At 39.4% G+C, this 21,877-nt stretch overlaps 1 protein-coding gene across 1 annotated transcript in view; it reads right to left on the bottom strand.

The window, feature by feature from the left end:
- LOC126484339 (1-acylglycerol-3-phosphate O-acyltransferase ABHD5-like) overlaps positions 1-21,877 on the bottom strand; it is a 103,259-nt gene that overhangs the window by 20,377 nt on the left and 61,005 nt on the right. The window contains exon 7 of the mRNA XM_050107792.1: positions 2,222-2,408. Within this exon, the coding sequence (XP_049963749.1) occupies positions 2,222-2,408 (187 nt within the window). The remainder of the gene's footprint in view (positions 1-2,221; positions 2,409-21,877) is intronic.

Raw genomic sequence — 21,877 nt, 5'->3', positions numbered from 1 at the left:
CACTCGTGGGGGATGGCATCAATGGTGACAAGCAAAGTGTGTGGCGGGAGTGGGACGGCCATGGATTTCAGACAATCTAGGAAATGTTAGATATTCTTAATATAGGGGGGAAGTCTTTGTACTATGAGTTGCAGGCATTGATCAACTAAGGCAGATATATGTTCGGTGGGTGCTTTGAAGCCACCAACTATGGGACGGCCAGGATGATCGGGTTTGTATATTCCGAATGGTAGGCCAAATGGCTCATTCCCATATTCTCTGTTGAATCTCCTTTTAATTTGGACTGCATCAAAGACTGAGTGTGAGACATGACAGACAAAGATGTTATCACCTTGGAACACGTTATCAAGCATCATGCCTGACGATAATGTAATGTGATGAGCTGGGAAACCACAACATTGACTGGAAGCGACTTAACTGCTGTGAACTGTAGCCCAATACAAACTGTTAGGCAATCAGTCAGCAATGACGAGACAAAGCATCAGAAAGAAGAGGAATGAAACAGTGAAGGGTGGAGGGCTTGAGGGCTGGGCACACAGTATGCAGATGTGTGCAGCAGCTGCAGCACCTGCTATGGCACCTCTGACAGGTTATATTGTATACAGTGTCCCACATAAAACCAGAATTCCTCAAGTATTCGTTAATCACCTCTAGCCAAATTGCTTGTGAAATAGCAACACTTTCTCGAAATTTGGCTACGCTGAATTTTATTGGAAAAGTTGAGTACAGCAGTGTATTCATGCATCAGTTGTTATGAGAAGCAATTACGGCATTGTTATAGAAATGAGGCAGTTTGCATTAGAACGGCAAACTGATATTGTGAGTGTTACATAAAGGCAGGCTCCATCAAGGAATGTAAAGAAATGTTTCAAGCGAGGTATCCTGGTAAGAAATGACCAGCACTATTCGAGATCTGTACAAAAAATGGAAGGCTGTAGGATCCATTCAGAACATGCAGAGGAATATGCGACTGACAGTGACAACCTCTGAAACTATTGACAAAACTCATGTGGACATTACGAAAAGTCCCTGCAAGTTGGTAAGGAGGTTGTTGCAGCAGGTTTGTGTATCACAACATTGTGTCTTCATGTACTAAAAGAAATTAAATTAAAAGCCTATCATGCGAGTTAGGTGAAGAGTTGAAATTTGAGGACCAGTGAGAACAAAGAGTTCATTATTGTAACTGGTTGTTAAAACCAATTGCTAACAGTTACTTAGAACCCTTGCTTTCCTTCATTTCAGATGAGGCCTGGTTTCTCTTGGCAGGTTATGTAAACTCAGAGAATTGCAGATACTAGTCACAGGACAACCCACATAGTCTGCATGAAGAACTTCTCCACCCAGAGGAGATAGATGTTTGGTGTGTGTTTTCCAGCGTATGCATTATTGGCCCCATATTTTTCAATTACACTTTAAACAGTGCCAGATATCTAGAGATCTTTATCTCTTTCTATGTGCGATTAACAGATGTGGAGAAGCTGTATGCAGTATTCCAACACGATGGAGCAACTGTGCACACATCCAAACAAAGTATGGCCCACGTCACTAACATGTTCATGAGGATAGACTTGTCAGTAGAGGCCTCTGCCCCCCCCCCCCCCCCACAAGTCCCCGTTACCTGTGATTGTTATTTACAGGGCACACCAAAAAGCAAAGTGCATGCACACAATCCTCACCCAATAGACACTCTTAAATGGAACATTACTACAGAAATTAATAACATCATGCCAACAGAATTACGGTGTGTTGCTGGTAAAGTCATCACATGAAGTCGTGATGCCAAGATGCCCACGACCACAAGTTCCAGCATCTCTTATAAATAGCTAACTACGTCTTTTTTAACATTACTATTATCTATTCTTTTTCAGTTAGTTCACTATTACTTGAATCTCGAGCATAAGGTGTTCTGGTTTTATGTGGGACAATATGTAGAACATTTTATATGACACTTTAACACAACAGTTTGCCTCTGTGGAGCTTACTAAGGAAGCAGCAACAGATTATCAAAACATATTTATTTAACTGCTGATTGACAGAGAATTGACTAAGGCATCAATATTGCATTTGTAAGTGAGAAATTAAGTATTAATTACTCTAGATTTCTTACAGGATGACAGTAATTTCCATCAGCACATTTAGCAGTATTGTACTTACTCTGTGTTCAAATGGTGTTGCAATTTTCTTGATAAATGGCATAACTAAGTGTATTTGCATGACATACCTGTACACTAACGTATGAGTTAGGGCATGCATTTCGAATTGCTTCTCCTGTATTGTTTTGGATCCAAGATCTTGAACCATATATGACTGTAATAGGAATCTCAGGAGGCAACAAATGTATCCGTTTTATCATTGGATTTTTTGCCCATCCAAACCCAAACATCATTGAATGGAAGGCTGCTTCACCACTGAAAACAAAATTAACAAATGGATTAGAGATTAACAATGATGAGTCAAAAACAAACGAACTTGGATCTATATGTACAAAGTAAATATTCCGATAATAGACCAAACATTAACGATAGTGAGTTAACTAATAAGTGATGGAAAATTAATTTTTTTTTTTTTTTTTGACAAGACAGCAATACATAATATTCCTTTTCACTATTATTATTATTATTATTATTATTATTATTATTTCATTCAATGATCATCTCACAAAGATATAGGAATTGCCAATGTAATACGTTACAAATCAATAGCTCAAAATGCACAACACATAGAATGCATATGCTTTATGAGGATAGGACAGGTGGTCTATGAGGATAGGACATTATTATTATTATTTTATTTTTATTTTTATTATTATTATTATTATTATTATTATTTATTTATTTATTTTATGGCCTTCATTGGACCACTCTCGTCAAAAATACAAAGTTGTAAACAGGTTGTTACACAGGGATACAATTTGGCTCAACAATAACTTAATATGATATTTAGGTAATATAATTATTAGAGTCTATTCATATATGAAAGGTGTTTTGCTCTTCTGTCTGCCCAATATTTCTTCATTCTTTCAGATATTATTATAATATTATTTCTTCATCCCTTCAGATATTATTATAATATATGTCCACAGCTTGTGATCTTGTGGTTAGTGTTGCTGCCTCTAGATTACAGGGTCATGGGTTGGACTCTGGCCAGGTCAGAGGTTTTCTTCACTCGGAGACCAGGTGTTTGTGCTGTCCGAATCATTTCAGCTCACCTTCATCAATCAACAAGTCACTGAATTGGCACCAAATAGAAAGACTTGCAACAGACAGCCAAACAACCCCAGACATGGTGTCCTGGTCAATAATGCCATATGATCATGTCATTATATTATTTTTGTCCCATAATGTGTCCATATGAAGACAAAAATATCACTTTGCGTAGTTTACAAAATCACCTTTATAATGAACTCATCATTACGAATCACATCAAAACATGACAACAGTAGGTACTATTTGACTCGTGCTCCAGCCGTTGCCTACCTTGCTAACTGGCAACGCAGAGGTGGGCACTACACCATGCCACAATTTCTGCTTCTGACTCAGCATAGCAGGATTTAGATGTTCGAAAAACTATCACTGTTACTTTTCAGCATTAATACTTGTCATGCTTGCTTTATGCCACCGACAATGAACACTATAGTGGCTAAATAGCCTCTCTAGAGCTAAACTGACATGGCAAGCAACACTAAATGTTCTACATGTATCCCGATCCACTTGTTACAGGCAGACATAACAGAATGATGCTCTTGGGTGGAGCATCATGTGATACACAGCTTCTTGCCACTGTGAACTGCCCTGTCACCCTGCTTCTCGTGTGCACACTACTATAATGGGTCAACGGACTTAAAATATGATGAAGTGTAGTTCCACATCAGTTGGAAACAGAATAAAAATGTGAGATTACCACACGTCAGAGGATTGCTGGCACTCTTCAGGACTATTTTATTGCTTTTGCATTTAAGCTCAACTAGGTTCTTTCTCAACCACTCAATAAACGAATGTTCTGTCACTGCCCCTTGCACACCACTTGTAAACTTCAAACACCTGATAAAAACAAATCAGTAAGTTAAACGCCAGTTCCATAATATGCAGAACAGAGAGCCCTTGATGCTACTATGCCTTTAAACAGTCTTTGAAAATTTCCCTATCACAACAACTTGATGAGTAGCAAAAATGCTATAGCTGAATGTGAGCAATATTGAGAGGACAAACTGCTACTCATCGCATAGAAGAGGTGTTGAGTCATAGACAGACACAATGAAAAAGACTGCTAAAATATGAAGCTTTCAGATGAATGAACAGAAAACACACCCACACATTGACACAGCAAAATTTTCATGTGCTGGTCCCCCAGTGCCTAGAGACTGTGACTGTGTGTATGGGTTGTGCTTGTGTGAAAATATGTGTGTGTGTGTGTGTTTTCTATTCTGGGAGGATTTTGTCTGAATATTTAATATTTTAGCAACCTTTTTCATTGTGCCTGTCATGGTTCAACATGCCATCTATGTGGAAAGTAGCACTGTATCCTTTTCACACTGTTGTTATTCCATGTTGGACTTTCCATTGTTTGATACTGTAACGTGACACTGAGGTAATCTAGGTGGCAATTTTATTTTATCAAAAGATGCCACAAGATTTTTGTATTTTTCTAATGTGATGAGAGCAAGTTTATCTTTACAGTGTTTGCAGTAGCAAATGATCTTGAGTTGCTATATGACTTACTAACAACTATTTCAAATTCAACTAGGCCTGAAAAAATATGATGTTTATGAATGTGAAAATTTGTTACTGTTCAAGAAATTGACTTCACTCCAAAGTTAATGAGAAAATTTTAAATGTTTCATTATAAATACAACTTCCATCAAATATCGAACTATATCAATAACCTACTTTATTTTAACATTAACGTTATCTGAAACATTTTACTGCAGAAAAATACAAATCATCTATAATAATGAATGAGAGATTTGAATTTTGAGGAACACATTTCAGTTTTATATGTAAAACTAAACAAAAATGAGCCAAATCTTCCATTATCTTTGTGATCAGACCATTACAGTGGAAAAGCTACTATGGCACAGCCAAACATTCCCACAACGAAGATAATTTACAGGGCTCCAAAACTGTGGGTAAATGCCAAGCACACTGAAATAATTCACACTCGCTGACAATGCTGACTGAAGTATTAAAGATAACAGCAAAATTACTGTGACATACCATATCATTAACTACTACAAAAGGATAATGACCTACCAGCAAAACTGGTCTATTTTGAGTTCTGAGTTGCATAAAGTTAATATGAAGGCAGTTTGGACAGTAAATTCCACTGCAGTCTGGTGCTTGGACGAGTTAAAGCAGCTGAGTGATTTCAGCACAGCTGTGTGACCTGTCTCAGTGTGAGTTTGGCAGTGTCCTGGAACGGTTAATGAACTGTTGTTTGCACTGTAACTGTAACTGAATATCAAAATGGCCCCTACCATTGAAAGACCTATCACCTGTGAATTACGTGCTGTAATCTGTTTTCTGTGTATGAAAAACATGGAATCTGTAGGAATTTAGTGAATGTTGTGCAATATACAGAAAGAATGTTATGAGTAGCAGTTAAATGATTGTTTTGGGAAAGTTGGATCAACATTCACAAAGAAAACAGAAGTGGATGACTGTCCCTCGTAACAAATGAACTTGCTGCGAAGGTTCAGGACAGTATCAGAGAAAATTTTCAGTTACCGAGTAAATAATTATCGGGCAAAAGCATTGTTGGTGGCAATAAGAAGGACAATGGCGTCACTGGTGCTGCACATTTTTGCTATTTTGATTGAGATAAGCTCACGCTAAAGCGTTCTTCGACACGTCAGTGTACAACTTGGGACAGAAACAGCTAAGTAAAAAATCTGTGCCATTCACGTGTTTATTTATATGTAAAAGCCAACTTTGGAATTTTCCTTTGTGAGAGACTGTATGTGCAAGATTTGTGCGATGATTTGAAATTCTAGATTAGTGTATGTCACTGTTTTCTTCATTTTGATGTAATCTTTCTTTATTGTATCAATACCCATTTGCACTGTGTGAATTGTGAAATTTTGAACATTTCCGAGTGCAGCAATAACCTCTTACTGTTAGCATCAATTGTCGGCTTGAACTGATTTGTGCTGTTTCAAAATTTTTGAGAACAGTAGGCCTATCTTTGCTTGTAACAATCATTATCTAACCTTATTGTATAATTACAAGAGTAAAAGTTTTTTTAAAGAATTTTCAGATGTTTACAAAACCACATTTTTGTAAGTTACCAGTCTGAGAGTTTTGGGTAACTTATTTCATAGCAAATCAGCATTCATGATTCACAGTTACTGTCAAAGAATAGACCACTAAGAATTGCATTGTATATCAATTCAAATTAATGTGCACTTTTTAGAAATTTCACAAGTTACCATTGTCCTGTGCGTATCTAATTTGCAGTAAATCAGCATTTGCGATTTAGTTGCTGTAGCAGATATTGTATCTAACACGTTGTGTTACAATTAGTTTTTTCTTAAAGAGGTGTACATATTACACATATTTATCATAAATTAACTCTATTTTTGAATTTGCTAATGACTATAATTAATGTCAAAAAATTTCAGGAAACTAGTAATTTTTACCACAGATGTTTCTGTTTCAGGGTGTATAAGTGGACAAGGAAAAAAAATTCCCAGTTTTTTCACGGTTAAAAAATAAACTTTTGCCCTGGTGAAAACACACTTTTCCCGTCTTACGTCACAGTATACTTTCCATAGGGGTCGTAAAACTTATCAATCCTTTACATGGTTAAGGTTTTATACGCTGACGTAGAGCCTCCTGCCACTTTAGGAAACAAACCACAGAAAAAAATGCGTTTTGGAAAGATCTTTGATTTGCAGCAACATGTACGCTGCAAATTTTCATATTACGAAGGTACTGGGTGCACATAAAGTCCAGGAACACTTTCAATTATTTATTGTACAAGAACCAAACATTGTACAGATATCATACATAGCCCATTATGAAGAGAAATCCTGAAAGTTTGTTTTCATGTATATTGCCAAAGGCGTAATCTGGTAAGTTCGTGGGTATCTGAACATGGAGCTGCCGTATCATAAAGTCCAGGAACACTTTCAATTATTTATTGTACAAGAACTAAACATTGTACAGATATCATACATAGGTCATTATGAAGAGACATCCTGAAAGTTTGTTTTCATGTATACTGCCAAAGGCGTAATCTGATAAGTTCGTGGGTATCTGAACATGGAGCTGCCGTATCGATAGAGCGGCCGTGCTACACAAGGGGACAGCTGTTTCATGAAATGGCATCCCCAATCATCAGATCTCACGCCATGTGACTTTTTTCTGTGGGGACACATTAAAGATCTGGACATGATGTTGCAGAGCTCCGGGAGAGAATATGGGAAGCAACTGCCACAGTCGACAATGCCACGCTGGGACGGGTATGGCAAGAATTCGATTACCATATTGACGTCTGCAGGTCACTCATGGTTCTCATATCGAATGTTTGCAAAAAAAATTTTCAGAGGTTCTCTTCAAAATGTGATATGTATGACATCTGTACAATGTTTAGTCCTTGTGCAGTAAATAATTGAAAGTGTTCCTGGACTTTATGTACACCCTGTATATAGTCAATTTCCACCAAACACAGACCGTTAGTTTCCGAAGCATTGAAATTGAGATCACCCTGCACTTTTGTAAACCAATTATAGCTCATGTCACGTGAACTCGCCAGCCGCTAATAGCAGTTTACATGGGGCTCCCACAACCTGATTTCGTAAATCGATCTCCCAATACAGCTCCTGGGTAGTCACATAATCACTTCAAAATCGATTCTGCAAATCCGCTTCTGTTTGCCTGTTTCCAGTTCCGCAATCGATTTTTGCTGCCATGTAAAGCCTGTCAGTATAGAAGCATGCTTGGGCTGTCAGGTTTCATCTTGTTTTTAAAAATTTCTACTAATATTGACGGAGTGGCTTTTTGTACAGTGAAGGATAAGTAGAAATATTACACTGAAGCTGTTTACACCTCGTGTAACTGAAGAGGAAAAGAGATTGTGCTGACTAAATCATAAACTACATCTGCTGTTTTCCACAGGCGCCGTGGTTAACTGGGCTAGCAAATCCGGTTCAGACCTTAACATGTAAACACAACAGCAAAAAACTCTATTTTCGTCTTTCGAAAGATGTGTTGGCATGTAAAAGTAGTGATTTAGAGCACAGGATACGTGAAGTAGTCAGCCTGTAGCAACATCAATGTTAAGTAGTGCGAACACACAAGGAGAAGTTCATGGTTTAAATTAATGTACATACAGTAGCTACAAGAAAAGCTAAAGTTTCACATATAATATGTCTTTTTTGCGGGTGTTAGACTTTGATATATCACACAAATGTGCCAGTAAAATTTTAGGTAATGACGTAAATGTCTTGTCTTCTGGGCTCGAAATTATTCTAAGTGACTAGCCCTCAAAGTGTTAAGCTTTAAATGAAAATCAAACGCTCTGTGATTTAAGAAATTTGAAACACGTTCACACATGAACATAACTCATATTGTATAAAATTAAATGTACTTTGAAAGTAACGTTGTGGCCGGGCGGTTCTAGGCACTTCAGTCCGGAACCACGCTGCTGCTACAGTTGCAGGTTCGAATCCTGCCTCGGACATGGATGTGTGTGATGTCCTCAGGTTAGTTAGGTTTCAGCAGTTCGAAGTCTAGGGGACTGATGACCTCAGACGTTAAGTTCCATAGTGCTCAAAGCCCTTTTTTTTTTTTTTTTTTTTTTTTAAGTAACGCTTTTCAAACGGCAAAGTGCAATATTTTCCGGCGACCTGTTAGATTTCGTTTCAGCAGTTGTCAGAGAGTGCCAGAAAATGGCTTACTGTGGCTGCGAAGCCACAATGACATAGGTAGCCCATGTGTTCGTACGTATCGGCATTAAGAGATCTTATATTACGTCATAAACGAAACAGGACATCAGAGGATACTCCAAGAGCATCGGACTTTTGTAAACCATACTAAAATCCGTAATTCGGCTTAAAGAGCACATTCGTATGTCCAAATTCACAAAGAAGTAGGTCCCAAGCTGATGTTTAACCTTTCAGTGTGGTTTTCAGAATGATTTTCTTGAAGTACCAGTACTATATTCTCATGTTTAGTTCTATGGCATAATGCCATACATCGCAAAAAATAACACTGTGCATTTGAAATTCCGCAAACAGCTGACACTAACCAACAGTGTTTCATATAAATTGGCAGCCTCAGCAGAAAAGGTTAATTAAAGGCAAATTTTTTTAGCAAATCAACAAAAATAACTTCAATGTTCTGCAAGGCAATTAATACCCGACTACCAAAAATCTGGAAATAAAATCAAATCAGAAACTGAGACTAATAACGTATTTTAGCCTTCCATAATTATGTTAATATTTTAATTCTCTCGGCCACAGAAATCCGATTTGTTTTTGAGAGCTGTAAACTAAGAGGAAACAGCAAAATCACTAAACGTAAACACGGTTCACGTGAAGACTACCCCTCATCCCACTATAACTCAGGCTGCTCTGCGCATGCGCGAATCTGACAGCTGGGGTGTGCCAGAGAAATGTTTCCGTGTAGCATTTGGCTGCTTGTTTCTGCTGCTCATACAGCTCGTGTCCAGTCACCTTGGATACAGCTAACAGCCACACTTCAAGTAGCCAGAAGTGTGAGAGGGTACTGCTCATACTCAACTCACCTGCGCATGCACATAAGCCCGCTGGCAACTTCTCAAACAAACCTAATGTTAACAGTTGTGACGTCACGCCCATCGGAAGCAGTTTGTTGTGAATTATTGCAGTCTTCATCCTAAAGCCTTCTACAAATTTTGCTATTGGCAGATGCTTGTGTGTGCGCTGTGTTTTGTTGTCCTTCGCAACTTAAGTTTTATTTTTTCTTCCTCATTTACATTTTATTGCTGCAGTATTATGTTGCAGTAACAGGCTAAAGTAAAATTCTTTGATAGAGTTTCAGTTCTTACCAATCAAAACTACAAAAATTTAACTGAAAACTAAAACAACGAAAAAGTTCCAGAATTCTTTAAAATTCACATGTTTTTCCCGGATTTCTCCCGGATGAAAAAACTCCCGGGTTTCTCCTGGTTGTCCCTCTGTTTAACTCCCTGTTAACAGAAATATCATTTTGTGTATTTGCTTCAATCCTTATATGGAATTAGTAATTTTTTGGTTCAACAAATTAAAAGATAATCAGCAGGCTTAGTTTAAAATTATTTGTTCACTGTCCTGTAATGCACTGCACCAGCCAATACGCAGTCCGACTGTGAATGCTGTTTTCGAAAACAGAATGAGTTGGTTGACATTCGTAACGCAGCTGGAAATCTCATACTGCTGTGTGCAAGCACACGCACACGCGCACGCGCACACGCACACACACACACAAATGATTGCTGCTACACAATTTCAAGTGGGAACTGTTTGATCATTCTCCATACTACCTTGATTTACTGTCCAGTGATGTTCATCTGTTTCTGAAGGTGAACCACAGCCCTGAATTGTGGAAGTTGCACTTCCACCAGGACAATAACTACCCGAGACCCTGACCACGACATCAACTATCACTGACCCATCAGCAAGAATTGACCACCTCTCTTGCTCGCTCCCCTGCCCCACCCCAAATCAGTGTTGCTGGTACTACCTCCAGTACTGCTGTACATAACAGTTAAAAGGGGGAGGGATGTAACATCTCACCACCACAGCGATGTGGAGGAAGTCTCTGAGAGTGGCAATGATGATATATGTGGAAGCTGTGACGTGCTTTTGTCAGCCGATCTCCCCAGCCAATGACACCAGTTATTCAGCACATAGGATATGTGATGCAGTCAGCCAACAGCAAGATGTCTTACATAGTGCGAACAAACAAATAGGAAAATTGATGGTTTAAATTAATATACATAGAGTATAGCTACGAGCAAAGTCAAGCCTTCAGATAAAATATTGGTTTCTTTTTCGTGTGTTTCTTTTTAAGATACTCAACAATAAATGTTCCAGTGAAATTTTAAATGACATAAGTAGATGGTCTTCTGTGCCTGAAATTTTTCTAAGCGGTCGGTCCTCAAAATGTTAAGTTTTGAATGAAAGTCAAACGCTCTGTGATTTACAAAATTTATCGCACAGTCTCAAACATAACATAATTCATCTTGCATAAAAGGAAACTGACTTTGAAAGTAGCCCTCCTCAAATCACCAGTCACTATATTTTCCCCCAACCTATTAGAAATAGGTTCGTTGGAGCAGTTGGCGGAGAGTGCCGGAAAACAGCTGTACTTTCCATGTGCAACTATGATGATGTAAGAAGCCCGAGCTTGATATTCATTTGCCTTTTGTCACATTTCTGTTTGGAATTTCATGCATAGTGGGACATGACATGTGCAGCACTGCAGCATGTTGTTCAGAGAGGACATACAGTACAATGTTATTGTACTTGGGGCAATTGTTTTATCATATCTTATCCAGATAAGGGATGCAAAATAAGAAAGCAGTCCTTGGTATGCTGATCATTTCAAAACTAGACTCCACAATTCAAAGTCCTTAATATTTTGCTACTTGGTGACCATAACATAGATTTTTTTTTTTTAAATTTGTACTCTGCAATTCCTAATTTCCAATTAGGTTTACATCCGCACAGCACTGCAAAATACTAGTAAGAAGGAATACAAATTTCTAGTTAAAAACAGTTATTTGTATATGCTAGAACTAAGGACAGTAAGTTTTTCATGACTTTTCCAAATAGTATAAAAAATTGACAAGGTTATCTGTAAAGCAGACACATGGTATAACCAGCAGTTTATATTCTTCTCAAGGAGTAAATAAATATAAAGCCTTGTGGGAAGTTATAATAATAAAACACCGTTGCTGCCACTCTATAACTTACCAAAGAATGGTGTTCTGTTAATTTAAGACATAAACGGCACAAATTAAGAAGTAAATTACACCTAGAGGATGTACCAGGCAAGTGCTGAAACATGTCTTGTGATCGAAAAACATTGTGTCTCACAGAAGGCACGCCTGTAATATTCTGCTAAAGATGGCAATATATTTAAAACAAAGCTTTTTATTCAGTACTAATGACCAAATTTGCCTGCTTAGTCATCTTTGAGTGAACATTTACATATGTTCATAAATGTATAGCATTAGTAGATCTTACAGTATATCATAAAAGAAACAGGACATCAGAATACTCCAACAACATCGGAATTTCATAAACCATACTAAAATGCCTAATTCACCTTAAAGTGCACATTCACATGTTCAGATTCACACTGAATTATTCCCCTACCTGGTATTAAGCTTTTCAGTGCAGTTTTTGGGATGCTAGTATTCTTGGAGTACCAATATACTGTTCAAAAAATTCCAGAACATTCGTAATTCCACGCCAATGGTGTGTTGGAGCGAAATGCAGTTGCCATCCCTGTGTAATGTGTAAATGGTGCAAGTTTCATTGTTGTATGTCTGTTGGTTATTGTTCAGTGCTGTATTGTGTAGAATATTGTGTTGCACAGTTTGTTGAATTTCGAAATGGCAGAGTTAAGAGGAGCAACACATCTGCATTAAATTTTTCATGACACTCAAGAAAACCTTTACAGAGACACACCAAGTGATTCACGAAGCCTACGGTATGAATGCTTAAGCAGTCCTCAGTGTTATGAATGGTTAACACAGTTTAAAAAAGGCTGGACAGAAGTTAAAGATGACCCTCGTACAGAACTCCCTTTGATGTCTACCAACGACGCTCAAGTAAGGAACGTCAATGAAATTTTGTGTGCCACTCGAAGACTGACTATCCAAGAGACTGGAGAAGAATGCAATATTTCAGTCAAATCATGTCATTAAATCCTGACACAGCATCTTGGAGTGCATCGTGTTACTAACAACTATGTACCACAGCCCATGAGTCACGACCAGAAAGACCTTTGCCTCACAATCTGTGAAGAGCTTTTGGATCACACAAATGAGAACGAGATGTTCCTTAAGAGAATCATCACTGGTGATGAGATGTGTGTCCACGGTTATGATGTTGACACCAAGGTTCAATCTTCACAATGGGGCAGGAAAGGTTCACCAAGACCAAAGAAAGCTGTCTGATCAGGTCAAACATCAAAGATATGTGATAGATTTCTTTGACTTTGAAGGATTAGCTCATCATGAATTCATCCCACAGGGACAAAGTTTTGTGAGAAGGAAGTGGCCTGAAATGTGGCGAGACAATTCATGGCTCTTGCATCATGATTACGCACCCAGACATTCATTCCTGTTGGTATGTGACTACTGCACAAAAATCGAAATTACTGTGTTGCCTCATCCTCTGTACTCTCCAGATCTGGCTCCTGCAGACATTTTTATATTTTGAAAGTTGAAAACCCTGTTGAGACGATGAAGATTTGTGACGATAGAAAAGGTAAAAGAAAATTTGCAGACAGCACTTCGCAAAATCCATCAAGAGGTGTACCAAGACTGCTTTTGCAGGTGGAAAAGGTGTTGGTAGAGGTGTATCAGTTGTGGAGGAGAGTATTTCGAAGGAGACCATGCACAATAAGTAAAAGGAATGGCAGAAAAATTTTGTGGGCAAAGTTTCGGAATTTTTTGAACAGACATCGTATTATCTCTCATGGTTGGTTCTGTATTATGGCATTATGATATATGTGCCAAAGATGAAACAGTCCACTTGAAATTCAATAAACAGTGGAAACCGCCCAGCAGTGTGGAATAAAACATTTTGTTTCACAGAAATTGGCTGCCTCTGCAGAAAAGATTAATAAAAGCCAAATTGCTTTAGCAAACCAACAAAAATAAGTTCATTATTCTGCAACATGATTAATGCTCAATTGGCAATGATGTTGAAATAAAATAAATTCAGAAAATTGATACTAATAACATATTTTAGTTTTCCATAAGTATGTGAATGTATTTTAATTTAGTTGATAGCTCCCAGTCACATAAAGCCATTTCGTTTTTGTTTGACACGAGAATTGCATACAAAGACATAACAGCAAAAACACGAAATGTAAACACAGGTCACATGGAGACTACAACCTCACTACAACTCAGAATGCTTTGCGCATGCACTTATCTGGCAGCTTGGGCAGGCTAGAAAAATTTTCCCAGCTAGCATCTGGCTGCTTGCTGCTACTGGCCACACAGCTAACAACCACACTTCAAGTAGCTCATACGCGATTTCAGCTCTGTGCATGTGCGCAAGCCCACTGGCAACTGATCAAACAAAACTAATGCAAACAGTTGTGAAGTCACGCTAGTCGAAAGCAGTTTGTTGTTACTAAGTATTGCATAGTTTCCATGCTAAAGCCTTTGACACATTTTGCTATTGACAGATGCTAGTGTGTGCTCTGTGTTTTGTTGCAAATGGTGCATTTTCTTTGCAATTCGAGTTTAATTTTGATGTTTTTTTCTTGTTTGTGTTTTATTCGTGCTGTATTATTCTGCAGTTGCAGGCTAAAGTAAAATTCTTTGTTAGAGTATCAATTATCAGTAATTTAACTGGAAACTAAAACAATGAAAATTCCAAGAATTCTAGTCACCTCCATCATCTACACAAAAATCTCACTGTTGTTTCAATTTTTGGAAGCACTCCCGGAAGTCCACAGGGTGAAGGGTGCTCAGGACCCGTTGCGATTCTACTTGGACATCCTCAATCGAGTCAAAATGTCACCCTTTCAATGTGATTGTCATCTTCAGTAACAGGTAGAAGTTGCACAGGGACTCCACATAAATAATTTAAATAACAACACCATGTTTATAAGGAAAGAGCACTGGAAAGCCACATGGAAAAGATGATCAATTGTTCAGATTTCAGAGGAAGTTCTTCACACACACACACACACACACACACACACACAGACAGACAGACAGACAGAGAGAGAGAGAGAGAGAGAGAGAGAGAGAGATATCATCATCATTAGTCCTACCCATCAATACAGAACCAATACTGAAAATCTACCACATAAGGCAAGGCATTTTTAATTTCTTATTGGTTTTACTGCTAACTCTATTCACAACACATTTCAAAGATAGTATCCCCATAAACCATTGAATGTGCCTGCACAATTATATCATTTTATGACACATAGTTCAGGAGACAGGACGTCATAAACACTGAGATGCTAGAAAAAAACTACATTCTCCTAAAACAGAGCCCAAATTACCCAGACTACATACAATGGTTGATAATGAAAACACTTAGTAATTTCCGACAAACTTTAAACATAATTTCAAACCTTTTCTAAACATTTTCTCAATTATATGTGTAACATCAAATATTTAAAGCCTCAACTCATTTGGAAAGTGATCAGAAGTTTGACGTTGTTGTATCCAGGGGAGTTCAATTCTTTTAAGAATTGAGCATTTACTGATTACTTACTATCTGGAAAGAAGCGCTATGAGGTTAAGAACCACCCACCTCTCAAAAGAGGAAGGGGCTGCAATGAAAAGGAGGCAACCCTGAAGCAAGCACACTCAAGAACATGTGGACCAATTTCAACCAATTCTGTTAGGTACGTGACTTATTATTTGCACAAAAATACTATAGCAGTAAGCATCTCCACCACCACTATGGGTGGGGGTGTTGATGAGAAAGGGTGACAAGGAAATTCTCAAAAATTACCTGTTAATATTTGTTTCCTGTATTTCCTTTACTTGGAATACTTTTAAAGGTATAGAGGGTTTTTTTTTTTTTTTTTTTTTTTTTTTTTTTTTTTTTTTTTTTTTGTGCATCAATCGGGTCATGAGAATGAGCACTGTCATGAGCCAATTATTTTGTAAACAGGTTTTGGGACCTAAGATCTAGACACAAGGCTGAATACCACACACAGATTTAAAATCCTCTCTGGAGTCTTGTGTTGTTAAACAGCAGAGCATCTGACATATTCAACACACATACATACTGAGTGATCAAAAAGTCAGTATAAATTTGAAAACTTAAAATATCACGGTACAATGTAGATAGAGAGGTAAAAATTGACACAGTTGCTTGGGATGACATGGGGGTTTTATTAGGAAAAAAAAAAAAAAAAAAAAAAAAAAAAAAAAAAAAAAAAAAAAAACGTATTGCTAGGCACGTGAAAGATCTCTTGCGCGAGTCGTTTGGTGATGATCGTGTACTCAGCTGCCACTTTCGTCATGCTTGGCCTCCCAGGTCCCCAGACCTCAGTCCGTGCAATTACTGGCTTTGGGGTTACCTGAAGTCGCAAGTGTATCGTGATCGACCGACATCTCTAGGGATGCTGAAAGATAACATCCGACGCCAATGTCTCACCATAACTCCGGACATGCTTTACAGTGCTGTTCACAACATTATTCCTCAACTACAGCTATTGTTGAGGAATGATGGTGGACATATTGAGCATTTCCTGTAAAGAACATCATCTTTGCTTTGTCTTACTTTGTTATGCTAATTATTGCTATTCTGATCAAATGAAGTGCCATCTGTCAGACATTTTTTGAACGTTTGAATTTTTTTGGTTGTAATAAAACCCCATGTCATTCCAAGCATGTGTGTCAATTTGTACCTCTCTATCTAATTTATTCAGTTTTCAAATTTATACTGACTTTTTGATCACCCGGTACTTTCAACATCTCCTCCTAGGCCCCTGGATTCAGTCAAACTTGGTACATACATTGCTTACTATCTTGAAGAAATACTACGGGGGTAAAAACCACCAACATCTCATTGGGTGGGGTGTTGGACAGACAAGGGGGGGAAGGTGGACACTAAGAGGGGGATGAGGAGATGGACAGAGAGAGGAGAGAGGAGAGGAGAGGAGAGGAGAGGAGAGGAGAGGAGAGGAGGTGATGGACTAATACAAGACTGGAATAAATAAATACCTCACCAATGTCAAGTTTCTCGGCTAGTATATTTTAAAGATGTGGGTACATATGTTCCACATCTCCTCCTTAATCTCTAAGAATGATTTCACACAAATGCGGTACACGTATCACACTGACAGCATTGTAATTCTGTCAGAGACAGCAAAAGACCTGGAAGGGCAGTTGAACGGAATAAACAGTGTCTTGAAAAGAGCATATAAAATGTACATCAACAAAAGCAAAACAAGGATAATGGAATGTAGTTGAATTAAATAGAGTGATGCTGAGGGAATTAGATTAGGAAAAGAGACACTTAAGGTAGTAACAGAGTTTTGTTATTTGGGGAGCAAAATAACTGATAATGGTCGAAGTAGAGAGGACATAAAATGAAGACTGACAATGGCAAGGAAAGCATTTCTGAAGAAGAGAAATTTGTTAACATCAAGTATAGATTTAAGTGTCAGGAAGTCTTTTCTGAAAGTATTTGTATGGAGTGTAGCCATGTATGCCAGTGAAATATGGATGATAAATAGTTTAGACAAGAAGAGAATAAAAGCTTTCGAAATGTGGTGCTACAGAAGAATGCTGAAAATTAGATGGGTAGATCATGTATCTAATGAGGAGGTACTGAATAGAATTGGGGAAAAGAAGAATTTGTGGCAAAACTTGACTAGAAGAAGGGACCGATTGGTAGGACACATTCTGGGGCATCAAGGGATCATCAATTTAGTAGTGGAGGGAAGCATGGAGGGTAAAAATCGTAGAGGGAGACCAAGACATGAATACACTAAACAGATTCAGAGGGATGTAGGCGGCAGTAGTTACTCTGAGGTGAGAAAGCCTGCACAGGATAGAGTAGCACGGAGAGCTGCATCAAGTCAGTTTCTGGACTGAAGAGAACGAGAACAAGAACAACATCGCTTACTGTCTGGAAAGGTGGATAAGAACCACCTACCTCTCAAAGGAGTGGAGATAGGTTTGAAAATGAGATGTTGTACGAGTTGGACAGAGTGAGGTGGGAGAAATTTGACAGACAGAGTGGGAGTACGAGACAAACAGAGTAAGTGGATAGGGAGATGGGAGGGGGGGGGGGGGGGGAGAGGAGATGGACAGAGAGATAGGGGAGGAAGGGATGGACAGAGAGAGGGAGGACGAGGAAGATATGAAGAAGTGGGCAGAAGGGATGGTCAGAGGGAGATGGGGAGGGGGGCGGGGGAGGAAAGTGTAGGAGGCAGGTGGAAGACAGAAAGGGTTTGTGGGCAAATGGGAAAGAAAGAAGGTGTGAAGAGGCAGGTGAGAGAGGGAGAAGGTGTAAAAAGGCAGACAGAAGTGGAAGGGGGTATGGGGATGGAAGGTGGAACATGAACTGGTTGTGAGAAGGCAGGTGGAAGAAGGACAGATTGTCAGAAGGCAGGTGGAAGAAGTAAAGGTTGTGACGAGGCAGGTGGAATAAGGACAGGATATGAGGAGGCAGCAGATGGAGGAAGGACATCGTGTGATGACGCAGCTGGAAGAGGGGAGAGAGAAATACAAGGGGAAAGGTTTTACAGGGGAAAGATTTAAATTTTTCCCTATTATTTTGATAAAACTATAGCTAACATCTACTATCGTGTTTTTGGGAGGGGGTTAGCATGCAACACATGCCACATATCATCTCATCTCTGAAGCACCAGAAGTAATTTCTAGCAAAATTGACACATGAGGTGTATCCATAAAGTAAGTACCATTTCGTTCGACCACCACCACAGCACTAGTGTTGCAGTTCTGCACATTCACATTCTTCTCGCTGGTTCATTATATCTTTCCATTGACATCATTACAGCTGCATTGTGTTATGTTTACATTTCTTAGTGATCGTTCAAAATGTTTAAACCAGTGTCTGAAGCGTATTTTGTGATACAGATTTTGAACACAGAGAATGTTAAGCCAGATGAAGTTCATCATGAACTTGTAGAGATTTATGACAAAAATGTAATGACTGATGAAATGTTGAGAAAGTGGGTGAGACAATTCAATACTGGACAAATCAATGTTCAAGATGAAGAATGTTGTCAATGATGGTTTGGTTGAGAAAGTGAATAAGAAAATTCCTTAGAACAGACAGTTCACAATAACAATGCTTTGCTATTAAGTTTTTGCATGAGAATGTCACAAATCGCTTAAATTTTCACAAATTGTGTTCCCGCTGGATTCTGAAAATGCGTATGGACATCCACAAAATGAAGTGCCTTGAGATTTCTTATCTGATACAGTGATGAGGGAGATGAATTCTTAAACAGAATTTGACCAGTGATACAACTTGGGTTTGTTATGTCACTTCAGAATCAAAACAACAGTTGATGGAGTGGAGGCACTCACAATCCCCCAAAAACCAATTCGAAACAATGCTGTAAGCACAAAAAACATTTGCACTGTGTTCCTTCCTAGATTTGAAACCATCAATGCAGTACAATAATGTGAAACACTGAGAAACAAATGGTGTGGAATTCTCAGACAAGATATTTTGTTACTTCACGACAACACACATCCCCATTTTGCTGGTGTCACTCAAAACCCGATTCACAACTTGTTCTTGAACTTGAAGTGTGATTTTGGAGGAAACTGGCTTTTGCAGTGATGATGATGATGCAAAAAAATCATGTTCAGCAGTAGTAGTCTTCACTGATGGTATCTTTCTATGAGGAGTGCATAGAAAAGTTGGTTTACTACTAAAAAAAAGTCTGAACAGTGGTGGCGACTATGTAGAAAAATAGCTTAAGAAATGCTCTCTCTTTCTTAAAATAAATTTTGGTTAAAAAAAATTTTTTTATGAGTTCTTTCTCTAAATGATACTTTCTGGACATGCCTCATATATCGCTTGCAGCCTGGGGGGGGGGGGGGAAGCCTGTTGTGCCAGTTGGACCCCCACAGCCATACAGAGTGGGGGGAAGAGGGGTGGAGTGACACAAAGCAATTTCAGGATTACAGATCATGCCACTTGAATGAATACCACAGCTAAATTTTACATCTTCCCTGCAGCACAGATTCAGACAAAAACAAGTGCACACCAGTCCTTCCCATGAGATTTCACTTGTGTACACATTCGCCACATACATTGTACAAATCTCCTCCACCCCCTCTCTGTATCCACTTCTGCACCTCTTCCTCCCTACCAATCCTCTTTCTGCCTCATCCTCACATCTGTCCATATCCTTTTCCTCACTCTTTCTGTCTCTCTATCTCCTCCTTCCTCCTCTCTTGGTTCACCACCTCTGCCCTCTCTTTCCCTGAGCACATTGTCCTCCCCCACCCTCTGTCCATATTCTCCTCCTCCTTTCCGTCCATTCGTTTCTCTATTCATCTCAACATCCCCCCCAACCCCATGATGTATCTGCATGTGTAGCCCCTGGAAAACCGATCTGTACAGCAGACTGAAACTACTCTCACAATATGCCTGTCATGCAGGGCAGCCAAAAAATTCCAGACTGGAAAACTGTTTCGTGCCCTTCATGTGTAGCTGCCCTGCATAGCAAGTCAATAAGATAGGCCTCTACTACTCCCACACAACATGCCTATTGTGTAGAGCAGTCTACATGTCAGGGATTTAAAGTGTCCCCCCCCCCCCCCCCCCCCGATCTTCTCTATTATTATACTAGTCTTTTCTCCATAGCTTGGCCCGCATATGTGTTCGATGTGAATGTTGCACACATCTCCTCCCCCTTCTCTCTGGCCACCTCTTTCTTTCCCTGTCTTTCTGTCCATCTTGTCTTCCCCCACCTCTATCTGTACATCTCCTCCTCTGCCATCTCTTTGTCCATCCTCACCTCTCCTCTCCCCAATTGTCTGTCACTTTCCTTCTGCTTCCACTCTCCCTGTCTGTCCATCACCTCCTGTCCCCTCTCCCTATCCTTACCACATCTCTGATCATCTCTTCCACTCCTGTCTCTATGCCCAACTCCTCCTGCTCGCACTCTCCCTTTCTGTCAATCATCTCCTGCCTATCCTCTCTTATCCTCACCGGATGTGTGCCCATCTCTTCCACCCCATCTCAATGTCTATCTGCCCCTCCACGCCTATGTCCTCCTACTCCCACTCTCTCTATCTGCCCATCATCTTCCGCCCAGTCTCTACCTATCCACCTTGCATGTGTGTCCATCCCTCCCGTCCTCCCTCAAAGTCCATCTGCCAGTCCACTGCCTATGTACTCCTTCCCACACCTCCATATGTCCATTTCTCCTGTCTCTGTTCCCACCCCCTCATCCCCCCTCTCCCTGTCCATCCCTCCAGCTCCCTCTCCCCCTAACTGTCTCCTCCTGCCCCCACTCTCTATCCATCTTCTCTTGGTCCCCCCTTCTGTCCAACCACTCCCCTACCCATCTCAACCATCACCAAGCTGCAGCCATCCACTCCTGTAGCCCCTGCAAAACACGTCAAAGCAGGTCGATACTACTCTGACAACACGCCTGTCGTACTGGGCAGGGGCTTCAGTACTGTTTTTTGTTCTTAATGTGTTGGCTGCCCTGCAAAACAGGTCAATACTGCTCCTCCACAACACACGTGGCATGTGGGAAGCCTACACGGCAGGGGCTAAAAAATCATCTTTGTCGGTACCTCTCCTCCTATGGGAACACGCTGTTCTAACACACACACAGTGCTTAAATTCATTGGTTTGCTGTCTGTGTACCAAATTTGGTTGAAACTGATGTAGAGATTTGGGAGGAGATGCTGGACATGGATACACACTTGATACTTTTTATAAAAGAGAAAGTTTGTGATGAAGCAAACTGGGATCTCTCTACTTTCTCTCTTGTTTTGCCATCTGCCCCGTCAAATTCATTTTATCTTCATTTTTGCCTAATTACAATTAACATGCATGAGTATAATCTGCATTTCCATAAAAGAGAAAGTTTGGCCCTCAGTCTTAAGGAATGTAGCACCAAATCTAATTCTGTGCTTAGTTTTGTGTATACAATTAATTTCCTAATTTATTTTGACCATTCCTAGTTAATATCTTTTG

Source organism: Schistocerca serialis, chromosome 6, assembly GCF_023864345.2.
Source record: "Schistocerca serialis cubense isolate TAMUIC-IGC-003099 chromosome 6, iqSchSeri2.2, whole genome shotgun sequence".
NCBI classification, from domain to species: Eukaryota; Metazoa; Arthropoda; class Insecta; order Orthoptera; family Acrididae; genus Schistocerca; species Schistocerca serialis.
Note: the sequence above shows the minus strand (reverse complement) of the source record. Positions and strands in the feature narration are given on the sequence as shown.